General features: G+C 40.5%; 1 protein-coding gene across 5 annotated transcripts in view; it reads right to left on the bottom strand.

The window, feature by feature from the left end:
• SOX5 (SRY-box transcription factor 5) overlaps positions 1 to 25469 on the bottom strand; it is a 293938-nt gene that overhangs the window by 123164 nt on the left and 145305 nt on the right. For all 5 annotated transcript variants that reach the window (XM_082498315.1, XM_082498314.1, XM_082498316.1 and 2 more), the window contains exons 5-6: positions 23214 to 23386; positions 20934 to 21002 (exon numbers count right to left, since the gene is read on the bottom strand). In XM_082498315.1, coding sequence (XP_082354441.1) covers positions 20934 to 21002; positions 23214 to 23386 — 242 coding nt within the window. The remainder of the gene's footprint in view (positions 1 to 20933; positions 21003 to 23213; positions 23387 to 25469) is intronic.

The following is a 25469-nucleotide window of genomic DNA, read 5'->3' as shown; positions in this document are numbered from 1 at the left end:
TTTATAGAGTGAGGACATGACTAAACTGGTATCTTATCCAGTACACAATCCTATTGGTTTAAATCTAAATCTCATTGAGTAATTAAGAGTTCAGAAGGTCTGAGATTCTATAGAGGATATAATGTGCTGTAAACAGTATCTCGGGCTTCGATAGGATTACAGTAATATTAAAGAATACTTGAACCATCCTACGTATTTCAAGGGAAAAAGGGAAGATATATCAGTTCTTTACAATGTCATTGAAAAGCAATGATGTAACTAATAGAAGAGAAGGATTTCTCTTCTATTTTGCTACCTTATGCTTTCTAATCCTTACCCCATCTCATCATGGTATGTCGATATCACTTGACAAAAAAAGAATGACAGTCTTTGTTTAAGCAAAACAGCTCCTTCAGAGACCATTTAGATCTTCCAGTTCATCATGTCTGAGGAAAGACGTGGTCTTGTCTTGCTTAACTGTAAGAATCAAGTTTCTATATTTTAACTTAAACAAGATGACTAACTCCTCCAAACTTCACCTTCCCATATATATATAATGAGAACAACGCTTATGCTGATGTCCAGGGAAGTTAAAAACAGTTTTGCCTTTGCAGAGTTGTGTGGATGTGCTCACACACACTTGAAGACAAACAGGGTTCTCTTGCCCAGCACTCTATGAAATTCATTCTCCTGAGGTTTATCGGCTTCAGAGGTGTACCTGCAAGCACCTACCCAAAACTCATATCCAAGTTTGTATTCCTTAACATAAAGCCTGCTTGCTTGCACTTCTAAGGAGAACTGCTTGGGAGAGCTGGCTGAAACCCTGCCTGCAGAAATACAAATCATCATCCAAACTGGATCATATAGTAGCACAAAAAGAAGATGCTTTCCCTACAGGACTCGGCAGATAAAGAAGTTACAAACATTGGTCCCTCCACTGATTTTGCCTTCTTCAGATCATTCACACCTCTTCCAGTCCTCTGCGATGGAAATAAATGCTGCAAGAAGGCATTCAGCAGCGCTGTCGTATCCAAGAAAGATGTGAAAAAAAACAACAATAGTTTTAGTACAGTACAATCTAAGGAAAATCTAAGCAAACCACACTTGATACATTCTGAAAATTATTACAATTGAAACCACTTCTGTCCTAGTGGTTTGCTGAATTGTCAGTGCTGACTTACACATGCACGCATGCAAAATGTTTCGTATAGAGATGCTAGCCCAGCTGAAAAAATCTGCATTATGTTGGTGACATATACTTTTTTTCAGTGGCAGCTACGAATAAAGCATTCATGAGTGAATCTCGAAAGGCTGGAAATTTCAGTAAACATCTAAGCCTCCTCTAAAATCAAACAGGCAGTCTAAGAAGATCCCAGTTTCTTTCATATGTCTAGCTGCTTCTGACACCAACTCAACAAGAAATTAATTCTCATCCCGTTCTTCCTCTGAAGCCCAAGAGCATTTTCATCCCTCTCATGGTATATGAGACTGCTAAGTAAAATCAGTATATGTTGGAAAGTAACGCAAGCGAACTCCAGAAATACAGAGAAGTATGTTTGTACGTGTATATTGAGGAGAAGGCAAAGAGCATGCAAAGGATTTTAAAGAAAGTAATAGCCTTCAACAAACACCCAGAGGCTTCTGTCTTGACCACTTGTCTTACTGAAATTTATTCTCCCAAAACAACGCCTGCTAATGACAAAGGATTTCATTACTGCTTTTAATGGGTGTTGGAACAATTCCCTGCTTTCTAAGACTTCATGCTTAAGATGCTTATGGGTAAAAATCCTAGTCTTTCACTAAAAAAAACAAAGAAAAAAGTTTAAATGAAAAATTTTATCAGTACCTTAGCCTGTTTATCACCTCGTTTTAAAACAAATACTGAATCCCTCAGTTTCCTGCACAGAGAAATGCATTTTTACCTAAGAAAACCAGGTACTTCTACAAGTAGCAAGACAGGCATAACTGTCTTGTGAAAAGAGAGCTGCCTACCCTATGAACACCTATTTCCCACGGCAGCAGGAGATTAGAAAAACCGTGGTAACTGGAAACAAATGGGGGAAAAAGGCAGAGCCCGCTATATTCTTTCATTCCAGAGGGTTAACAGTTACAGTTAACAGGTTTGTCCGGATCTATGGCTGCCTTTACTGATCAATATTTTTAGCTGTAGTTGGTAGAGATGAAATGACTCAGTTCTCATACAGAAGAATATGTTTCTTTCACTTGCAAAATTTAGAACTTTGACAAGGACTATCATCATGATTTCTGCACACATACTTCCTGAAACATCAGCTGGTGCCCTTTGCTAAAGGTAATTTCTTGTCTGTCAAATATTGTGTCCCTATCTAGAAAAGCAGCATGTGGAGCAGGTAGAGAGATTGAAAAGTAGAAAGGGACAAAGCAGAAAGTATTGTGTCAACCTCAATAACCGTTCCGCAGGGCTGGAACAAGTATTTTATTTTATTTGCCATTCAACAGCTTAACTTCAAATAGGTGTTTAATTAACTCAGAGTGGCAGTCTAAACGTTTAGCCTGAAGCAGCCTGACAAAGAAAAAAGTATCTACGTACTGCATTTGCAGATTTAGAGCATCAGGCATGAGAAGAAACTGTTAATTGCACAACGCAGATAATTCTTATGACACACGCATAGAAAAGTGTAAAGATGGAACTCCCAACATAGCAAAGTTTCTGCTATGCCAAGAACTTCATGCAAGTGTAAAGAACCTAAAGGACAGAAAATGAGGGCACTTATGACTAAAATCTGTTTCCACAAAAAAAAAGTTCTACCTGATATGAAGTGACCGATTTATTAAAAAAATAGGAAAGACAAATCTAGGAAAGTATTTTTATAAAAATACAAGCACAATATGGTCAGAGGAGGATGAACAGGTTAAAGGATTTTTAAAACTCAATCCAAAACACCTTAATATTGGTTTAGGAAAGAATCAGGGCTCACGATCGCCGAACAGAAGCTGGGCACCTTACTATGAAGATGGGAGAAACAAGGAGGGCAACATATGCCTTGCCTCCACAACTTGACATCCTATTTAATGGCAGAGGCATAAATTTAGACAGTCCCCCCTCTTGTTTCTTGGGGCCTTAACAAAGGACTACACCAAATTAGAAGGAAACGAGTGCTCTGGCAGCTGACAAATTATTTTGAATATTTGACTTCCTGCCCGCCTCCCCGTGAAACAGGTATAATCCCGGCATGCAGTGATACGCAGTGACCCTTAAAATCAGATGGTCCTTCTCAGATATTTTCTGTTAAGGTATACTCAAAGCCTTGGCAATGCAATAATCCACCTCCCTCTTTAGTTTATTATATGAAAAGATGTCACACTGTGACTGTTTTAATCAGCGAATAAACAAAGTGCCCAGCACCTGTCTTGCCTTTTATTATCATAATAATCCTGTTTTGTTTTTTAATTCTAAAACATCAGCAACTCTCCCGTAGGTGAGCATGTGTTTATGCCGCCCCTACTGTTGCCTTTGTGGTTTCATTATTAGCAAGCCATTAAATGAAAAACAGAAGAAGAAGGGGGAGAGGAGGGAAAAGCAGGCCCGAGGCACAGCCATTTGTGCCTGTTAAATACAACAAGCTGGCCTGAGGTAACCAGAGCCCTGAGACTGGCGTAAAGCAGTAACCAGCAACTGAAAAGAAAGCAAGTCAGTGAATGAAGCACTCTGAGTTGGAGCAGATCAAGCCAGGACAAAAAAACACAGGCAGGCATCCATCCCACTCACATTTAGCACAGCTTAGCGCAGCCAGAATGGAATAAAAACCTAGCAGTGGTCAAGGTGAGGAGAGGGTTCATGCATAATGACTGGTAAGTGCCTGACACTCTGATTCGTTTAGGCAGTTTTCACGGAATCAAGGGATGCTTGAAAAAGAAATGTATGTGCTGACAAAGTCTTGGCTTTGTTACAATGAACGGATCTAGAAAAATTTCAACACAGAAAATGTTAAAAATGCAAGGAAAATCGTTTTCTCACCTTGAAGAGAAGAGAAATTGACCCTCACAAACTTTGTACCATTTATTCGCTCACATTTTACTGATGCATCAGATCAGATTTTCTCCATTAAACTCTCCCAACGTGATTCAGTGGAACGCCACCAACACAAATCGGACTCTGAAACTAACAGGGATTGTTTTCTGCGTGCTTCCCTGCCTCATTCTCACCCCACAACCATTGCAGTCTGTATTCGATTTCTATCACTGAAATGGGAAATTCTATAGAAAAACAGTAAAAATGGAGACAGAAGATAAAAACCTAGAAGGCCTGAATCTCCGATAACTCTGCACTTCAGTTCACATTTTGTATTGTGGTCCAATGGGAGATGACTGACAATCTGGGTTCTGTTCCTGGTTCTGGCAATGAGCTACAGCCTAACAATGTGCAAGCTGCTTCCCCTCTGTCCTCAATTCCCCTGGTCTGAAAAACAGGATGCTTTTAAAAAAAAAAAAAAAAAAAAAGGAAAGAAGGAAAGAAAGAAAAAGAAAGAAATAAAAATATCCCAAGATCCAGTGATGACGGTGCCACGTAAGACCTGGATCATACTCTAATACTAATATCCGTGCAAATAGGCTGTGAAACGCAAGTAAAACTTAGTGATTGAATGTTATTTTGTAAAGCTATAAGTAACCACAAGGGATGAAAAGGCAGAGAAGGATCACACCTGGCAGTCATGAAATGGGGGGTGATGCTTCCAGATCAAAGTTTCCATGCACATACAGTAACATTTGAATCTTAAGTCACTAGAGTATTTTGACATCTCTTTCTACTATTTAATAGGCAGTAACAACAATTTATCGTAGTTCCTCTAAGATATGTAAAACAAAAATAGCCAAGAATTGTGGGAAATCTACATTGCCAAAGCTTTCTGAAATAATCTGAGTGAAGACAAATCACGAGTTCAAGAAAGTGTCCTTCATGTAAGTATTTCAGTTTCCTTCTGAAGCAGTAAGAACCTTAGAGATAAGGACCAAACTTCCTACCCTAATCTTTATTTCTAAAAAAAGGGATTGGGCAAATAGGCTCAACATCTTAAGGCCCACTTTTCCCAGGGACTGGATAGAATTAGATCTGAGTAGGTTTATCTCAATCGAACTAGGATAGTTTTTATTTAAAAAAAATCCATATTTTAACCAGCAAAGTTTAATCCCTTCTTTTCCTGTGAAAACTCAGATAAGTTTGATTTTGCGCCTCTCGCTGTCTCCATATTCCAGGTATTATGTCATTGCACATTAGACTGTGTCAACACACCGTGACTTCGTCCCCGCTAATGCAAAACCTCGGAAAACATGGAGCCAGGAGATAATTTCAGAGTGCTTTTTTTTCTCTTTTTAATGTAACTCGGTATTTATCCTTCCATATTTCTGACATTTCCATTGAGCGATAGTCCCAAAACGAAGAAAATCAGTCTTTCGCATGCAAAGCCGTCTTAAAGCAGACTGTTGAGTAGCAATCTTTCTGGGCAGGTGAGCTTCACGCATGCCTCAGGAAGCATCGCTGTCTTGCAAAATCCAAGAACAGCAATGACAGGCTTCCAAGGGAGCCTCCTCAAGTCCCCTCTTGGTGGAAAGAAGGTTTAACCTCCTACAAAAGGGCACCTCCTGATGGAATGGGGAGATGATGTCTGAAAGAAAATGGGCGCGATGCTCTTAGAAAACGCCCCCATACTCTAGCAAGAGCTGCCTGTGAGAGAAGTTTGTGTGCCTGAACATAAGAAATGGTTGCTTTCAGAACAGTTTGGGTTTTTAAAACAGTCTATTTTTCTTTGTATTTACCTATTAAAACAGTGGCTCAGGTTCCTTCAACATAATAAAAATAAATACAGAGAAGGAACTGTGTGGAACTTGATAGAATTGTTACATCATGTTAGTCTCGTCTGCATCTTGGTCATTTATTTCAGCACAAAGTGTCTCTAAATGCTCATGTTCTGATTTTATGATGTTTTACACTAGTACAGGAAGAAGGAGTTTCAGGCCCCTACGATCTATACATTAAGAAAAAAAAAAAAAACTTCATTGGTTTTGAGTCAAATAATATAATGAACTTTGTTTATTGCACTGGGTAGCTAAACACTAGCAAAACCAGGCAACACATTTTAAGAGAAAAACCAATTTAGGAAACCATATTATATAGCATTATTAAAGTCCCATCTTCACTGTTAACTACCACACACTAAAGCAAATGTCAGCTGGAAGGGGGAGGGTTAATGTTTCTAAATTAAACGCCCTTCAAACACTCTTTCTGACAGTTATCTTCATATTTTCCACAGATGCTGCCACTGCCACAAAGTTAGGCACTAAAATAGATACAATGCTAGTGTCACATCTAGGCTGTGCTGATACCCCTGCCACTGTAACTGCCTGTCGGTCTGCAGCAGGAGGAAAAACACGCTCTATATAGAGAGGATCTCAGAGGCACTGTAGATGACATTTGGGAAGCTCTAACAACTGATGAAAGCAACAGAAAGTCATCAGCAGAAGGTATGTCTCAGCCTGAAAGCAAGAGTCCATCCATATTCCTTCCCTAGATATGCATTATCTCTGGTAGATTGAAATGATGCAAGTTATTTGACTTTTGCAGATTCACAGGGCAGCCTGTACAGATGTAGCGTTCTCTGGAGGTTCTGCTTACCCTGTAAATCATTACGCCTATATTCTTAATTGTTTGGCACAGCTCCCAGGACATCCATTACATCTTTTCTGACTAACGCGTATTTGTATCTGTTCACCCCCGGGGCTTCTAACCAAAAAATGTCCTGGCATAAAGAGAAGGGCATGAAAATAACACATTATAGGTGAGCAATATATATATCCATGAGGATAGCTGAACAGCGTGGGCCAACTGAGCCACTAAAAAACACGGTACCAGCCTCTTTGGTTTGCACTGCTTCTCTGGCTGTCTTAACATCTAGAGAGTCAAGGGGATCACACTGGGAAGTGTGGAAGTCCTATTCTAAACAAAAACTAGGAAGAATATTGAATGTACATTACACAAGTTGGTATCACGAGGTACTGGTATGACGGTACACATGCCTTCTCCCTACAACACACCCAAGCTCTTGCCACAACCGACCAGACCTCCCTGAGGTATCCCCATGCCTGAGCCGGGAAACTCAGCTTGTTAGCAGTGGGCCCTCCTCAACAGCAGGTGAGACTGCATGAAAGAAAAAAGGAAGATGGGCAGGAAAATATCTGTGCTACCTATAAACCGCTGGACTCAGACCTGTTCCAGTAGATGCAGAAAAAGTGCCTGGTTTCCAACCCTTGGTTCCCCCTCGAGAAGCCCTGAGGAAGGTCCTCCCAGCCATCTGACGATGGTGTTTGCGGCGGAAGCAGCAGGAAACACTGGAGAAAAGGGATCTCCTTTTTGCACAAACAGTTTGCTCTTTTTAAACCATTCCCATGGCTGCACCCAGGCTCCGAGGGGAGCGCAGTATCAGGAAGGTAAAAAGGAATCAGTTCTGTGGCGAACGACTGGAGAAAAGGCAACCACACGTACCAAAAGAGAGACAGACTGCAGCACTGAGGGCAGAGGGATGGAGGGCATTTGTGCAAATACAGATTACATGTGCAATTCATTTAAAGGCAGTGGCATTTTTATCACAAAGAAGAGTTTAATCAACGTCTCAAGAGACCCGCCATAAAGGAAGCCCTTGCCTTGCTGCCTTGGCTGCCTGAAAGAAACACCTGTTACGCACAACAAAAAAAGACAAAACAAACAATAGGTATAGAAGGGAGGCCATGGTTCAAACAATGTGAATCGGAGAAGCACAGTTTTCTCTAAATGAAGGGCTAGAATCCTATCAAATGAACAGCTGGGCAAAGCAGAATTCTTTATATTTGCAGGGAAGTTGCACAGATTATATGATGGCAACAAATACAATATACGTATCTGAGCTCTGCTTCCTAGGCACCAGAAAGGACAGGAACCTCCTAAGATATCCCTGAGTGGAAGAATAAACTTGCTTGAGCCCAGCTCCGGGAAAAAAGATAGCCGGCTTTCAAAAGAACACAATGGACAATTTTCCTCCCACGGGGCCTTTTGCAAGAGTTTCTGCTAAGAGGATACTGAGCTCAAACAACCCTCACAAAAGACGCAGAAAGCAAACTTGTGATTTCAACAAATCCACCTCAATACACAGAGGGGATGTAAAGAGCAGCTAAAACGGATGCGTTTCTTTTTAAATAAGAAGTGTGAATATTATTAACATAGAATACAGAATTCTATGTCGGTAAATTGATTACAATTTGAATCTTTATTCTGATTGTACCAAAAGGACAGGAATACTTAACTGTGCAATAAGAAATAATACGAGGAAAGTACACTTAAATAACACCCTGAAACTCGTGACACAGAAAGCTAAAATTCTTGAGAAAAAACATTTTAAATCCGCCTTTCTCTCAAATGCAGAAGAAATACAAGAAATAGAGCGTAATTCTAACGCCAGTCACTGGAATGTATCAGCTCTCCACAACTTTACTTCCTAACACAACAGCAAAGAAACTCCTGGATCTATCATGTACCTGGGGAGCCATCCTACCCATGGAAACCTCCTGCTGCCAGAACTGGGTTCTGGGAAAGAACATAGGCAACCTGTACAGAGGTGTCTATAGCCGTAGAGCCATCCAAAGAATGACAGAAAGGGAAGAGAAGGAAGCTCGAAGGTTTTATTTCCTTAAAGCTTTCTAATCTCAAATAATTTGAGTCCGTTTCTGCTTACTTTGTATCTCCCGGTGCATGCATCAGTCTGTTCACATCACTGGGAAACACTGCGATCATCAGCATCTTGATCTAAACTAAGGGTTCAGTCTATTTGCCATAATTACAGCTGAAGAGGAGCTGTCAGCAGGGCTGAAGAATTCATAAAGCCTTAAACAATTCACATCTAAGATCAGCTATAGTTTGGTAATTATTAATAATCTGCGGCCCCCACACAGAAAACATCCCTATTCCTTCCTCCATAAATCCTTTAGAGACATTAAAAATCCATGTCCAGAAAAGTAATCATGTTTGCAATCGATATCTGAATTGGTGCATTCCAAACGTATGCATGAAAATGTGTGCCTAGGCGTGTATAAGGCAGCTTAATTCTGGGTATAAGGTGAGAACGTAACGAATCAGATGTGTAGTATATGTTCACTTGTTCTTGCACTACAAATTCAGACTCTGGGGTTAAAGAAACCGGAAATGATGCTTAATTTAGAGGGACATGAATCTTAAGGACGTTAAGAACTTAAAACTCATTACACACAGTACATAAAAAAGCCCCTCTCGCTTACACGCTGCGGCTCAGTAACGCTTAAACTGCAGACAAGATTCTACACGCAGTGTGACAGATAAGAAAATATATTCTCACCACAGAGAGCTTTACAGGGCCAAATGCTTAAGCAGGCTTCCATCAAATACTCAAAGCAAGAGACTCCTTAACTAAAAGATCTTTGGCTTTGAATTTTGTACCTTCAGCCTCAGTTTTCTTGCTAAAGCATAACGAGCGTGGTAAATTAGGAGGAAAGAATTGATTAGTGGCAACTTGTGGTTACAACCGATCCGGCCCCAAACCCACTGAGAGAGGACAGGGGGAGCAAACGGAGGGGGTTGAAAAGAAAGAGTCCAACTCCATTTTCAACATAGCCAGCCCAAACTCAACAAAGGCACTCAAGCAATCTATCCGCCCTTCCACGGACAGCAATAGAAAAAAACCCCAAACTTCTCTATTTTGATGGGAGACCAAAATAAAAAAAAAAAAGGAGGAAGAAAGGAAACGGGATACAGAAAGAGAGGGGCTTCATAGCCCGGGCTCCTATCCACCACAGCCAGAGACCTGTTTTGGCCTGCTAGCCCAGGAGAACATAGCATTTCTCCTGTAACTCAAGTGACATTTGGCACATCTCCCATGCTGACATTTCAGGGTTCAAGCTGTGCTGACAATATATTATAGGTGGCTGTGTATCAGTATTATGTGCTTTTATGGCCATTAAAGCCACATAGAAACACAGTCAAAATAATGCTACTTTGGATGAAAAGTCAAGGACTCAGATATTACGGAATGCCAGAATTAAGGTTGTCAACATAATTTTAATTTTTCCTCTTGTGAGTACAGTCTACAATTATATTATCATGTAATTCAACTCACCCAGGATACCATTTGTTATTCAATAGGTATGACAGAGATACATGGGAATAAAAGAAAGATACCTATTTAACCTAATTCTGGCACCGGTAACTTTCAAATGCCTTACTTCGTTACCTAACTAATGTATTTCTTTGTATACAATTTTCACAGCATACAAAAGTATAGCATTCTTTTTACCATTTCTGTCCAAACCCATTTTAAATTCCTATCTATGAACAATTTTGTTGAAACTATCCAAGTTTCAACTTTAGAATAATTTGCTGAACACTATCACTGTCATCTTTCAAAGAAGTCAGACCTGATAAAAACTATTTTGTGATACATACAATTTTAAATGAGTTTCCTCACTGTATCAAATATTTATAAACTCCAAGAACTGTGAATCAAATTTGTCCCATTTAATTATTATTATTATTATTATTATTATTACCTTTCATATAAGTTCTTTTGGGGTTTTATAACTTTATTACATTTATCTTGGAACTGCAATTATTTTATTAAACTTCTAAATACAAGAAACTGACATATACCTCTTAGCCTCTCTAAAGCATATTTCAAACAGATTTGAATGAAAATCTGAAATGGTTCCTTACAATTATTTACCCATTAGACATTTTATTCAACTTTCTTACGTGGAAGTTGAACTTAAATAGATATTAAATACAAAACGCAAACTACAGACAGCTGACATGAGATCTGTAACTCTCTAGTTGATCTTTGCCCAATAAAGACTTCCACATGACAACTGTACCTTTTGCTTTCCTTCTCCAAACTTCTAAGCCAGGCTTTGCTCACATTGCCCCTTCAATCACTATCCTTCAATGATTAAACTGTTTCATTTACTCTTCTTACAAACACCAAGCATAAGTAATTGCCCTCCGCTTTAATTTATACAATACAAGTCAGTAGCAGATAGCTGATAGAAAATGGACAACAGAAATAAAACTGTTGCCTCTGGCTTCTTCCATGCTATTACCACCAATGGTGAGCTCATCTTGTCTCCTAAACTGTGCAGGGTAAGACATCATCAGCTTTTGGATGCCAGATGTCTGAGGAAAATCCAAGGTGGTGAAGACAGTGATGTTGATTCAGTAGGTGGAACCATACTTTTCCCTCTGAATCATTTTGAGCCATTATTCCAGCAGAGAGTTTGAAGTACTCTATTTCGAATGAACCATCAAAATGAAGTCATGACCACTTAACATGGCAAGAAATGAATCAGGAAAGCAAGATGTTGCCAGTAGAAACTAAATGATCCTCAAATTTCTCCCTCTTGATAATATAGGTATGGGGGCCGGTAGCAACTTTGAAATGCCAAACATAACCTGTCTCTCAAATATAGCCGCTTTGGTTAGAAAAGCAACTATTTTAGACAGAACAAGCTGGGCAGAATTAGATGTTCAGACACAGTGCTTAGAATCGTAATAGAGGATAATGGTCCTTATACATCAACACTCCCAATGTGCCAGGACAAGAGGTGCAAACCTGGCAGCAAGTGTGAGAATGTGTTTTTTTTTTTTTAAGGACTACTAGTGGACACAAGTTAACACTATATATCTCCCGTCGAAATTCCAGTTTGGCAAATGACAAACTACTTGCTTGTATCTCCTTGTTCTCCCATTTTACATGAAGACCCACATCCCATCTCAGCTCTGCGTATGATGTGTCCTTGTATTTCTACTCAATGTTTGCAGGGATGGCTCTAACAGGTTAACTCCTATGACACTTGCTAATGCAGGCTGAAACATTACCACCTCCAGTGGACCAAACAAACCCTACACTGGCTGTTACCATTGTAATTACAGAGTCAGTACAAAAAAAAACGTATCCTCACACCTCAGCTCCTGCAGGTCAAAATCTCGTAATATAAGTATCACCGTACAGTACCACCAACAAACATATACCAAAAAATGTTCCCTCTTCTATTCATGCTGTGTATCACTGAAAAGCACAGCAACTCCTAAATAATCCTAATAACCAATCTGTGATTTTAGTTAATGCCAGGCAATCCCAAACATACTCGGTAATGTCATGGCACCAAAGAAGAAATAAATGAGATCAGAATTTGGCTTCGAGTTTCATTCTCTTTGGGACGTTTCAGGTTGTCAGGTGCAACATAAACTAAATATTGCTTGGCCAACAGGGGTGAAAACCCCCAATTGAGAGAAATCACCAGAACGATACGCAGTTGTGAATTTTCAAATTTAGGTTTGTTCTGGGGGGTGAGACCCTACAATAAATGCTCTCAAATTATGCAGCTATCTGAGTCATTTTGCAACTGGTGACCCTTATAATGATGTTCTCGTTTTCAGAGCCAATGTGATGCCACACAGTGATTTGTCTGTTAAATTGAATCTTTGCCTCTAGATAGATAGATAGATATAAAGTTTATTTTGAAATGTCTCCTAGTGCCTCTGAGTCTGACTGATGTGAGATGTTATTTTGAACATGCCAAAGCATCTGAACGGCTCCAGTCCTTTCTTTTCAGCGTGCATTCCTTGATAAGTGGCAAAGCTTCCCACTTATCAGTCACTCAAAGTGACTGTGGCTGTCAGTTGTGTACAAAGCGCAATCAGTTTGGAAGCAGAGACACCAGCATTTTTCTTCTCAGCTTGAAGCAAACACGTTTTGACTGCTAGTCATTCAATTTTAAAGCATCTTCAATTAGGGGCGGATGAAGATATAAAGAAAACACATCCTAAACACCTCCGCCAGCCAGCAGTAAAAAATTTATTGTTATCTCCTGCTTTACCTTACTGCAGAGGCAGCAGTAGCAGCCTTTTTTGGCTGCACAACAAAAGTGCTCATGACTACACACGCTCCATACGGACAAGATCACAGCCATAAAGAGTTCGTGTTCATCTTCCCAAGCCACTTATACAAACTACCGTGGTATTTTCTGCTCCTGCTGTGTAAATACCTGCACGGGTACACAAACGTGAACGTAGCCCACACGCACACAGGTACACTGCCCCACACATTTTGAACACAAACTTCCACAACATTACATACGCGCCCTCTATAGCCAATAAAACGCCGACCAAAACCATTAAAAAGACCATGGAAATAATGACAAGGAGGAAAAAGAAACGGGAGGGCTAGCAGGAAGGAGGAGCTGATGCGGGAAAGGGTGGGCAGCTACGTAAGGAAGATTGCTCAGCACCGCGATGTCAGGCAGCCGGACAGAAGTGGAAGGAAGTGGTCAGAGTTGTAGGGTGCCTCAGAGAGATGTTGAAACTGGAGAGGGGATCTGAAAACAGAAAGACAGAGAGGGCCCTGGAAAGAGAGGTCTCCGAGAGAACGCTTGCAGAGGGGAGAGAGACCAAGACGGAGTACAAGGCTGCCAGCTGCAAAGACTGGATTTGACCGCTGGCATTTTTCTTAGTCCTAGCTGACGGATTATTTGGGGTGTTTCAGTGTTCAATTTTTTAATAAATGTTCCATGTTTTTTAATAAAAATAATTTCCTGGCCCTCCCTTGTGATTGTGTGAGAGAACTGGAAAATAGGAACACTGAAAGCTCAGTAACAAAAAGGAAATTAAGGAAAGATGCTACAATTGCAAGAAAAAAGTCATGAAGTTCAAAATAATCTCATAATTTCTCAACGTTTGGACTGGTAACATTGGAGAAAGCTTCATTATCAGCAAGTGCTGTTGCAATCATGTGGCCCAGCATAGGAAAAAAAACCTCTTTTGTCTAATGAAAACATGCCTTTGCAATTCAAGTTGTAGAAATCCCAAGCAGATTCTCCTTGTCCACACTGGTGCAACTATACCAGTCAGCAAATTTGGATTGTATGAGAACGTAGCAAAGGCCCGAGACCGAATTATCTGTAGATGCTCGCTCTATGGGTCATCTTTAGAAGTAAAAATGTGGTACATTAGTGCAAAATGTTGCTCTGCACAGAAATAAGTGTAGATAAACACCTCTGCAATCTTCTACCTAACTTAACTTTTACAGTAATGGAAGGAAGTGAAGGCCCATAAGTTACTCTGAAATACGTGCATCATACCCTTCAGCCAAACACACACGTTATTTACTGAACTTGTGACGCCGGCAAGCAACTAGCTCATTCTGAGTGCTAGCCTAGATTCTTCTTTTCACTCCTCCCTTTCCCTATTTCCTCCCCCAACCTTGTCTTTTTTTTTTTTTTTTCTTTTTTGGGGGTTGTTTTTTGAATAATTAATTTCCCAGGGGCTCTTTCCTGCTCAAGGGACAGGCGAGTTATTCTGATAACTGATAGGACATCAGCTGCAGAGCTTTTGTGAGAAACAATTGTTTAGCCTCTTTGCCGGCAACCTCAGTTGTTTGGGAAGAGGTTGCAAAGTCATGGGAAAGGCTGCAGTGTGACTCCTTCTTGGGCCTGTCTCACTGAATCCAGTATGCCCGTGTTTACAAGTTGCAGGAAAACAGCTGCTGCTGACACATGATGAATTTGGACAAAATGTCCCCAATCCACGAGCCTGTTCGGTTCGACTGTGCAGTCACAGCTTGTCATATCCACACTGGCAAAAAACAAAACAAAAAACAAACCGTCTCGGTGGACGGAGCCTGTTCTGAAAACATTTTGCCGAGTGAGAAGGAAGACACTTTCTCACAGTTTCCTACTGAAGAAAGGTCTCATTAAACTCCCACTAATATGAATAAGAGCCTTTTCACTATGTTCCGTGGGAGTTGGATCAGGCCCTCACTTCAACAGCTTTATTGTCTACCAAGAAAACCTTTTGTCCTCACCTCTCTCTGATATGCAAAGAGGACTCTAATTACAGAAGAACTAATACTGTTCTGCTGTGCAATGGCTTGCAAAGGGGTCGTAGCACCACGAAGCACTGCTCTGCTGTCACTGACTTCTTAGAAAATCAGAATTCCCAGGGAAAATGGTAATATAGAGAGTGGTAAAACAGACATTACTGAATCTGTAACCAAGCACTTGTGTAGCGGTTGCTCATTTTTGTATCATCTCGAGTGAAGGATTCATCATCTACAGCCCTTTAAAGCCTCCTAGAGAACTCTGGGTTACACACACGCGAGAAGCTGGGGACCAGGAAAGAAATTTCACAAGTCCTTACGGCTGCGCTGAGGAGAAAACAACAGGGCAAAGATTAAGGGTAAGGATCTCTACCCTCCTTATTATAGGCACAAAGTACTCCAAGTATTTAGCTCACAGAGTGGCCTGCGGGACTCTGCTTTCCAGCAGGAGACGGAAAATGAAAGGATGAGCTGTCTTGGAAGTATTTTAGAGTGCAAACTTGTTGGGGCAGGGAACAAACCTTCACATTTCTTTATGTACAGTCAAACGGTCAGCGTCTTTTCACAACAAGAGAGAGACACTGGTACTTTTTACAACTAAACTTCATATGAAATAGGTCAATCAAAATCTCAATGTTCTATCAAACAAAGAGAACGCAGACAGATCTGAACATCATTCAGCCAGTTCTGGATAACAGGTGATTGCTCACCTAAGGAGTTCAAAAGTAACAATATATCTAAATAACAACAACAGCAACAAAATGATCACCATAGATAACTGTGTGGGTAAATTATGGTATCGAAAGCACTCTGGAAGCAGGTCTCTTTACCAGTGTTTTGGAAGGCTGGAATCAACCCAGTGCCTCTTGGTGCTTGGAAAGTTTTGACAATAACAACTGTGCCATTTCAAAACTTTGCGTGTTAAGCTTAAGAAATATTTTTCTGAAACTCTGTGTAACTCAGAAACCAAATCCTTCTTTCCTCCCCCAAAATATAGCTAGACTTTGAAAAATAGATCTGGCTACAAAAGGGACTAACCATCCTGCAGGAAATTCCAAGTGTTCAAGATTTTATTACATTCCAAATTGGAACACCACCTTAAAACTCTCAACTTAATGAGAATGGGAATATTCTGACTTGGGAACATACTAGCGCAGCCAGGCCTCTCCATCTACCAACAAACTCATGGGGAAAGGGACACAGCCAGCTGACAGCGGGTGGGGAGAATGGAAATGTGGATCCAGACTCACAAAGGAAAGCCTTATTTAGAGCCAGGAGGACACCTAGGGCAGCTGAGGGATTCAGGACAGCCAGGAAGCCTGCAACCCAAAGGGGCATGGAGTCTGGAGGGCCATGGTGCCCACACTCCCCGCCAGACAGGCTGCGAAGGGTCTGCAAGACTTGAGGCCATCAAGGCCATTGGTAAGCTTTTCGCCTGGGAGCAGGGTCCCCCCAGCACGCCTGCCAGGTGCCACCAGGCTCTGCAGCTTCCTGCGCCATCTGGCCAGGTGCGAGGCAGAAGTCACAACCCGTACGGCAGGCGTAGCGGGCTGGAGGCACCCCTTTCTAGCTTTGCATCAGGATTTAGTCAGGATCCTTTGGTTCTTCAGAGATCCGAACTTTCTAACAGAAAATGTGTCCTGTTAGAACACCTACTGACAAGTCTCTAGCTCTGAAGGAAAAAGAAAACCCTCTATTAAAACACACAGAGTCATCAAATGGCTGCTGCCTGGCAGGAATTGCTCTCAAGTTTCAGATAGCAGTCAGTTCTTGGGCTAAGTACATCACCCAGAAACGAATACAAATTATTAACCAAGTACTGGCAGAATTAAAAAGTCAAACAAAACTGTGGCCCAAATGTTAGAGACGTTGTAAAGCAGCGCTGTTGCTTCTTGCTGCTCTGAGATCTTAGTTTTACATTATTGGCAACCTGAAGTGTTCCAAGATCTTGAGCTGGGCTCTCCAAAAAAAATTTTGACTAAAAATCAGAACAGTTTAAAAAACAACATTTGGCCTCCGTTTTGTTTGCCTTCTAATTTTGGAACTTGTAGTGCTCATGGTTTCAGATTTTGCCTGGAAATACAAGAGCTGGAAGTTTACATTTTGAAGAAATGAAAGCTGGCATTTTTGTCATCACATGACTCCAAGAGCTGGGGCTTGAGGGAAAAACATAAAACATTGTCAAGCTTTCTACAAAATTGTGAGATTAGCAGCATCGGTTTTATCACAATTTAGGCTGCAAGGTTGACCTATTTTATCAACAGTGCCCTACTGAATATGAATTGCTTTATGAATTTTAACAACCATATTTCATTTTAAATATAGTTCAATTAAAGTGACATTCGTCACTGAGCTTCAAAGCTAACTATTCAATCGTCAACCTGGGCTAGACTTTTTCTCTGAGCAAGTGGAAAGTGTAAACTGCACCAGCCCACAAAACTTTGCATCTCAGAGGTACCCCTCAAGGCACCCCACCACGCAAGCTCATTGCCTGTCCTGAGGACTAGTTCAGCATCATGAAAAAGGAGCAACTAGCCTTCAAGTTGCTTTCACTCTCTGCCCACCCGGTGGGATGGCTACAGAGCCCCTCGCCATATTCTAGAGCAATGACGCCAGGAAGCAGATTGCGGTGGCACAAAAGAAGATGGGGAGGTGACAGTGAGGGTTCCCCTGAGGCCTTAAAGGACAAAACTAGATTTAATCCAAAAACTTGCTGAGCCATACTTGGTGTCTGCATGCTCTTTCCTCAGCTTGTTCTACAGCTGCAGATCACTACGGAGCTGTTCTGAAACACTACCTGAGATCTTCGGGGTTGTCGATGCACAACAGTTAACAGGATAGAGCATGCACTCCAGTTTCACTTCTGGTAGAATAGCAAGACTGAGGTGTGCTGGGGAGAAGACCCCGAATACTCAGCAGGCAGAAGCTGTTAAAAGTAAAACCTCTTCCATACACATACACGTGAAGATTAAATAGAACAGAAAGCAGTGTGCATGGGAGGATGCATTCTAAAGTGGCGTAAAATAAGATGGGGAGATGTTTAGTTAATTAGTCAGAGAAACTCAAACCTCTTCACAAATTAGGTCTAGAACATCCCGAAAAGCAGAAAAAAAAAAAATTTATAACCATTTGCCAAAACACAAAATCTTGTACAGACCATATATTGGAATTTTGAGGTCGTATGGATTCTTAAGTTTAATCTCTTCTGCAATTTTTCTCCAGTTTAGCATCATCTCTTTACTTAACTCCCTATATCAAGATAATCTGGCTGTCTTCTGCATTAGTGAAACCTCCTTCCAGTCAATTCAGAAGAGATGGAGTTGAAAAAGACATAATGTCAATTAGAGACTCACGTGCCAGGTACATTTTTCGAAGCTCAAGTAGCTAACGCATCTTTCTTCAGCATCACAGAAGTGGCCAGTGTAATTGAGCTGTAGTTACGCTCAGCATTTGCAGTCCTCTAAGGAGGAGAGCCGCGTTGCCGTCTCTCCCTGCTTATGTATTGTGTGCATATCAGTGATTGTATGCTGGAGTACGGAGAGAGGGAACTGTTTCCAAGTTAGCGCACTCAGAGAAAAGAGTCATAAATCACGGGGTCAGTCAGGTTGTGCTTTTTTTTAACCTTAGGGTATTATGTTTTCAATACAATATTTCAATAGCTTTTTTCTGTGTAATAATTTATCTGGAATTATGGCAACTCTTACAAGCTTAGAAAAAATTGGCTCAAGTAAAATGAATCCTTTGTCATAAATAGGTTGTGTTCATAACTGCAGCCTAATCATTCAATTGCACATAAGTCAAATAGTTATCCAGACTTTGCAGGAATATTTCCCTGTCAATAAATCTAAGGCTATTTAAAAACTCCAGGCCAATGTGACAGAAGCCTGTTAGATTAATTAGGGCAAGGTCAGAAAAGCTGACCTCACAGCTACATTCATGTCACAGGTTTGTTCCACCTACCATAACCTGATTGTAAACTCACAGACTATTTGAAACATGGGCATGTTAGGGTGACTTTATTGTCTCCATTTATATACGAAGGCAGACTTCTTCAGGAATTCTTTCTTCTCTCTGACAACAGCCAACTAAGCGTGTAACTGACAAGAAATGTTTTGCTTTGAATTCACTATCGATAAGGTGGGTTTTTTTATTTTTAAGTGGTTTTCCCTATCAGTGACTTCACAGTAATTGGGCTGCAACCAGGGTTCATGAGACTACACGACCATACAGACCGTGGAACTGCCAAGAGGCAGGCAGTATAATCAAAATTTCACTACAAATAGATCATCTCTGTGGGAATGGGAGGACAGTATTGTCTCTCTGCCTGTTCAATTCTTGACCTTTATCATGTGACCATCCAAAAGGAGGGTGCCCCAAATCTGATGGGTTTTGTGTGAAGTGGACCCTGGAGGTGAAATTCTGACCTTGGCAGGGTCAATATTTCATCCCAAATCCCTTGAGACAGGCCTCCAAATCATTTCTTAGGCTTGCAGCTTGTATCAGATGGTAGCTAGCTGACTTTCATTTACTACTGACTCAGGTCAAACTTGGACCAGGGATCAAGAGATGAAAGGCTCTATATCTCATTATCAATAATCAGTGTTCTCCACTACCCGAAAAACGACATACTTCATTCTTATCTACAAGGCCTTAAAACTTAAAAGGGTTGGGGTCAAATTATGTTACTTCAATTTATTTTTATTCACTGCTTATAGAACAACTTCCTCTCGCACTGCCATATCTAAATGCTAAAAATGTAAATACTTTCCGTGCTATTGTAGAGGTTCTACTATTGTTTTTCTTTTTAAGTCTTATTAAAGATATAGCGATAAAGAAAAATCCCTCCCACGCACAAATTTAAAGAAGGAAAAAAATACAGAGGTCAAGGCCAAGCCAGGTCTTACGAATCTCAAAACTACTTTCAGCAAAGCACATCTTGTACATAAGCTGCCTCGTAACAGAAGGGTGCATATTCCCCAGAAGTTTTTCACAAGTACACAGGTCTTGATACTGACAGAATAGCCTCTGAAATGATAGAGCCAGTTTTTCTTCTTGTGTGAAGCCATACAACTCCTGATTTTGCTGGAATTAAGTTTTCTTACACCAGCTATGGATATGGCCCATAATTTTAGGGAACTAATTCTGAAATATTAAAGAGAAGCTTTGGAAGGAAAATCCTGTTGTTACTGAACAAACAGAACACAGCATCCATTTCCACAGCGACTTGCAATGCTCTATACATAATTGCATACTTAAACAGCCAGATTTTACCATGATTCTAGATATCTCTAAAATGTCAAACCCCTCTTTTGTTATTCTGTGAAAACCTTCATGGGCAAACTGATTTGCATTATTCCCAAAACAGGGGCATGCATATATACACATGGAAGAAAAGTAATGAAATACAGTCAATGGCATGAAAAGAAACTTCTGAATACTTCAAGGAAAAAAGAGGTTAAATAAAGTTTACTGGTTATGCTGGGTTAACAACTTTTTTCTACTACTAGGAGTAAACCTGTAGATACCTAGACCCTATACAGTTGCTCTCCAGAATCTAACCAACCTTTTGACCAGTTTCTCATTCAGATAATACTTCACCCAAAGTCTTGAAAATTTCTGGACTTTCAACACCTGGGGCAGAGGGAAGGAGGGACACTTAATTACTGATCACTGAAGACAACTGCTTCCGCAAAACCTCGAGAACAAAGCTGCAGGTGATCCACTGCAATTCAACTCTTTCTGGCAACGTTTTTGCCACTCCTCATCTATGGCTGAAAGAAGACATGGTCCTGCAAACCCCTGCTCACCTGACCAGCTCCTCTCACGTCTGCTTCCCGATCTCTAGGAGCAGTGTTAATCATACAAGGCCTTCCAGAAACTGACCTTTTTTACTTAATGACAGGTAACATTCTCGTGTGTTTCCATAAAAAAGATGTAAGGCATCTCCAGAGATTCTTGAAGAAAGTACGACAATAATGGCTGAGGGAAAACATGGGGAACCAGAAAGGAGAGAAGAGAGATAACAGGGGCACGGGTGGAGACGCAGTCTCTGACCTGGATCTGTTGCTGAAGAAGGTTAATTTTGTGTTGCTGCTGCAGGAGCTGCTGCTGTTGTCTTGCAATCTGTGGAGAAATTGCACAGAAGAAAGGTGAGATGTATCATCATTCCTGGAGTAGGTACATAGGAAACTTCCACCTTGCTTTGTTCTTTAAATGGCTCTATTAAACCTAAGAAACCTTCAAGTGCGGGTAGCAGCAGTCCAGGCTGAAGCAAGGGGCTCATGCTCAGGAGCAATTCGTAGCTAATACTAGTGTGAAAGGAAATCTTATGGAAAATGCTGTGCTGGATATTAAGGGAAGGACTGATGCAAGAATCTCTCCTCATTATCTGAAACAGCACTGCTAAATCCCCCAGAAGTGAGCGCTCATTTGCTCCAACTTGTTGGAGGAAGAACAATACTGGCAAAGAAGCTGGAAAATAGTAGGGGAAGGCAGGAAAGGCAAAAAAGTAGGATGGACAGTAATATTATTTTTAAGTTTGGCACCACCTATTCAAAAATTCCAAAAAAAGGAAATCTGACACCAAGAAGGAAGGTATTAGTGTGCATATTCCCTTGATGCAGAAACAAAGAGAACTGAACTGGGTTTGGGCAAATCACTGACTCTTCAACCTGTATACAGCTGAAAGTAACTAAGGGAGCAGTGCAAGGCTACACAGCTCAACACTGAAACTGTTTTATTGAAGTTGATGGAGTAGTTGTAGTCTCCTCTCAGTCATCTGTGTTTTCTGTAAGGAGTTCCATCCTCCCTCTCCATTGACTAAATGATTGGGAACCTTACTGTAGACACATTTTACACAGTGAAGGAAAAAGCAAGACAGTAACGGAACCAAATTAGAGTCCTCAGAGGACTGATGGAGATAAATCATTATACATCTCAAGCTTAAAAAGCAAACTTGAAAAACTTTCATTTGAGTCATCACAAAAGCTCTGCTCTCATGAATAGCTAGCACAGCAGTATAAACATTAGAAGGAGTATTGCTCTTCCCCTGTGGTATGTGTACACATCTCAGGGTCAGATGGGAACTTATACATACTTACTGGGAGGAATTTTGTGCATTCTTCCCCTTAGGTATTTCTTTCATTTCTATTATTAAACTATTAGCATAAGAAACACTCACTCATAGTTAACTCCACATCTAAAAGAGTAAATGTTTCCTTTCTCGAGCCTCTTTTTAAGCAAGCAAAATAATTTTTATCAATACATTTTTTTAAAGTTTGGTGACTTTAATTTCTCTATAACACAGAATTATATTATATAATTTCTTAAATTAATAGAAATCCTTGTTATCCTACTAATAATCCCGCAGGATTTCTTACTGCTTTTTTCCATTCTCTCCATTTTCTTTTTAACTTTCAGGAATGCCTCCTCATGGAAGAATCTTGCCAATTCCCCCTTCGCACCTTCACCTACCTTCTCCATGTAAACAGCAGTGTGATACAAATTCTCTAGTTTAATAGGTAAGTCACGTCTGTTCTCCCTGTGTGGGATTTCACGTGTGAGGCCAAAATACACAGTAATTAAGAGAAGGTTTTTAAATAATCAAAAATAGGGAAACCCAAGGCTAAAACGTCTGTCTTAAGACTTGCTTGGTACAATACAAACATTGAAGTATAGGTACAAAAATGGACATTAATTTCTGTTGAAAATTGCACGGTGCAAATATGATAAAAAAGTTGTGTTCTTGCATAAAATACCATGTGTCCACGTGTGCACGTTGGAACCATTCATGTGTGAAAACATGTTTACGTTTTCAGTGGAGGGCATGTTCGCAAGAGCTGAAAATCAAGCCCCTCAAGCGTAGAAGAAAAAGAAGTCACACTTGTTCACTGACTTTATATTCTTCCCCCCCCCTTTTTTGCACAGTTGGCAAAAACAACCCTTTCATGGGTCACATTACAATCCAGATGCCACATTGTGTTCCTTTTATACCTACTCAGCATCACTCAATTCAAGCAGCATTGGAAGATTATTCAGGACGGCTGAATTTGTACGCTTACTTACACTTATTTTTAGAAAAAACGATTTTAGAAAGAGAATACCTCCAAGCTGGAAGGTGAATCTTTAAAAGACAAAAAGCATTATTTTATATACTGCAAATTAAAGCATTCTTCCAATAAGTTTTTTGTTCAAACTTCTTCACCTCAGAAAACAAATGGAAAAAAATTCTGGGTGGACAGCAAACTTGAGAAGTATCAACCCTGAAAGACAAACTCCTGGAAAGTCCTCCTAGAAAAATCATTTAAGCTGAAAGCCTCTACAATAATCACTCACCTGTTCTTGTTGCTGCTTAGCCAGCTCCATTTGTTGGCGTTGTTTCTCGATCTGTGATGCAGCCAGTTTCTTCTGTTCATCGTGAGCTGCTAGCAGCTGTTCTCGCAAACTGGTCAGCTGATTGATCATACCCATGAGCTGCCTTTCTTTCTCAGCGAGGCTTTCTGGAGTCCCTGGGCGTCATATGGTAAAAAAAAAAAAAAAAAAAGGTACAGAGAAGAGAGGAAATTTAGAGCTAGCCAGGTTTTTATTTTGCAGCTTCACCGCAAGCAAAGTTTTAGTAGACCCAAAGAGCAGCAGCACATTGCAATATACTGAACGTTAAGACCTGTCCCTCTACAGGAAAATGAGCCACGGAGGATAATTCTGCACACAGGCTTTGATCTGGTGTCCCCCTTCAATGTTTTCTCGCCCTTTCATCTATGTTCTGTTGCCTTTTTATCAGACTAATAGGGGAAAAAATACTGCCTGTTTTGAAAGAGTTTCAAATTTTAAACATTGTTTACATTTCGCGGGGAACAAAATCAACACTTCCAGTTTTGAAAGACTATTACATTTTTCTCAGAAACTTATGACAACGATACATCAATGCTTTGACGGTTACAGAAACCACAATGTGTGTATTAACATCCCTCTACAATCAAGGGGAAGCAGAGAAGTCTCCTGGGTGCTGGATACCTCTCTGGCTCCCCACGCCCAACCTTCTCGCTCTTACCAGCACAGCACACAACAGCTGTCAGGACGCTCGCTACCTGTTATATCATCTACAGCTGCCCTGATTAGGATGAAATTATATAGTATTTAAATTGTCAGTAACTACTATCGCTGTTGCTGCCACTGATGAGTATTTTTAAAGGAAGAAGTCTTGCATAAACATATCAGAAAAAAAACGATTTAAACACAACTCACCATCTCTCTCATTTGTACTGTCATTAGATGTTTTTTATGGGAGAGTTCAGCAGACACAGACAGAGGAACTGACTACCTTGCTCTCATAATAATTCTGTAAAAATTCTCCTTCTACCCAGAAGGGCAGTGGTTACAAGGGAAGGGAAGAAAAAAAATTCCAGGAAAAATCAAAAGCTATGAATCATACACTGAAACAAAAAATGGCACTATTAGTATATCCAGTATCATTTGACTTTGAATTTAAAAATCCAGAAAATATGTGTAGCAGCTAATCCACAGATATCTCCGATACCACCACACCCTCTCACATGAGTCAGATCCTATGAAAACCTTTCTGAAAAAAGCTTTAGGAAAGGATTAAGGCTATCGGTGCCTGTGCCTCCTCTGAGAATAGCCTGCTTTGGGGACAGCCCTGCCACACAAACCTTTCTCCAACACAGGAAGCGTTCTTCTGCCAATGTCACCAGTGCTCTCCAAGTGAAAAAAAAAAAAAAAAAGTAGAAAAATTGGCGACTATGCTAAACGTGTTCCTAGCCAACTATCAGTCAGACATGGAAAAGAGCTACTGGTAATAGCTCATTTAGTCTACCCCCCTGCCAGTGCAGGAATGTTCCCTACAATATATTTACTACAGCTTTCTAGATTGGATTGAAATGTCTGAAATGGTGAATCATCTACTGCTTTCTTTGGAAGACTGTACCACAGCCTTAGAGATGTCACTGTTAGGGCTGTCTGCTTGATAGTTTAATTTACATTCACTTAATTTCAACCTTGTGCTCCCAAGCAGCATCCCATTTGCTACGTCAGTCGAGTCCAAGCCCTTAAATGCATTTGTAGACAGCCACATGCAAGTGGGAAAAGGCAAAGGATCAACATTTTCACATAAAGGAAATGTAACTCGATTAACTTTTTATTAAGATGCTAGAGATTTATGTGAAAATATTCTCATCATATAACAACGAGCTACAGCAGGAGACTCTCAGATAGTCTCCAAAAAACCCACGTTTTTTTTGGAGATATGGAGATATTTCCAAGCTGGAAATATGAGAAACACACTGAAACAGAAACCATAGGACTTTAAACCTGTTCCGTTAAAAGCTGTGAGAAAGAATGGAAGCCAGTGCTAAAATGCTAACACTGCTGAAGAAGACGCTTTTAACTTATGTTTTTTATTTCAAACATTGGAGACAGAAAACTGCTACAAGTAATGCATTTGCCACCTGGCTGTACAATTAACCAGAAATATCTATTGCCACTCCTCCACCCTTCATTTGTTTTTCCCCAGGAAAAAGGGTGAAGTGTTTCCAAGTGGCGTAGAAGAATTATTCTAGAAGGCAGCTCCTTCTT

This window comes from Vanellus vanellus, assembly GCF_965231255.1.
Source record: "Vanellus vanellus genome assembly, chromosome: 1".
Classification (NCBI taxonomy): Eukaryota; Metazoa; Chordata; class Aves; order Charadriiformes; family Charadriidae; genus Vanellus; species Vanellus vanellus.
This window is presented reverse-complemented; position numbering and strand designations above follow the sequence as displayed.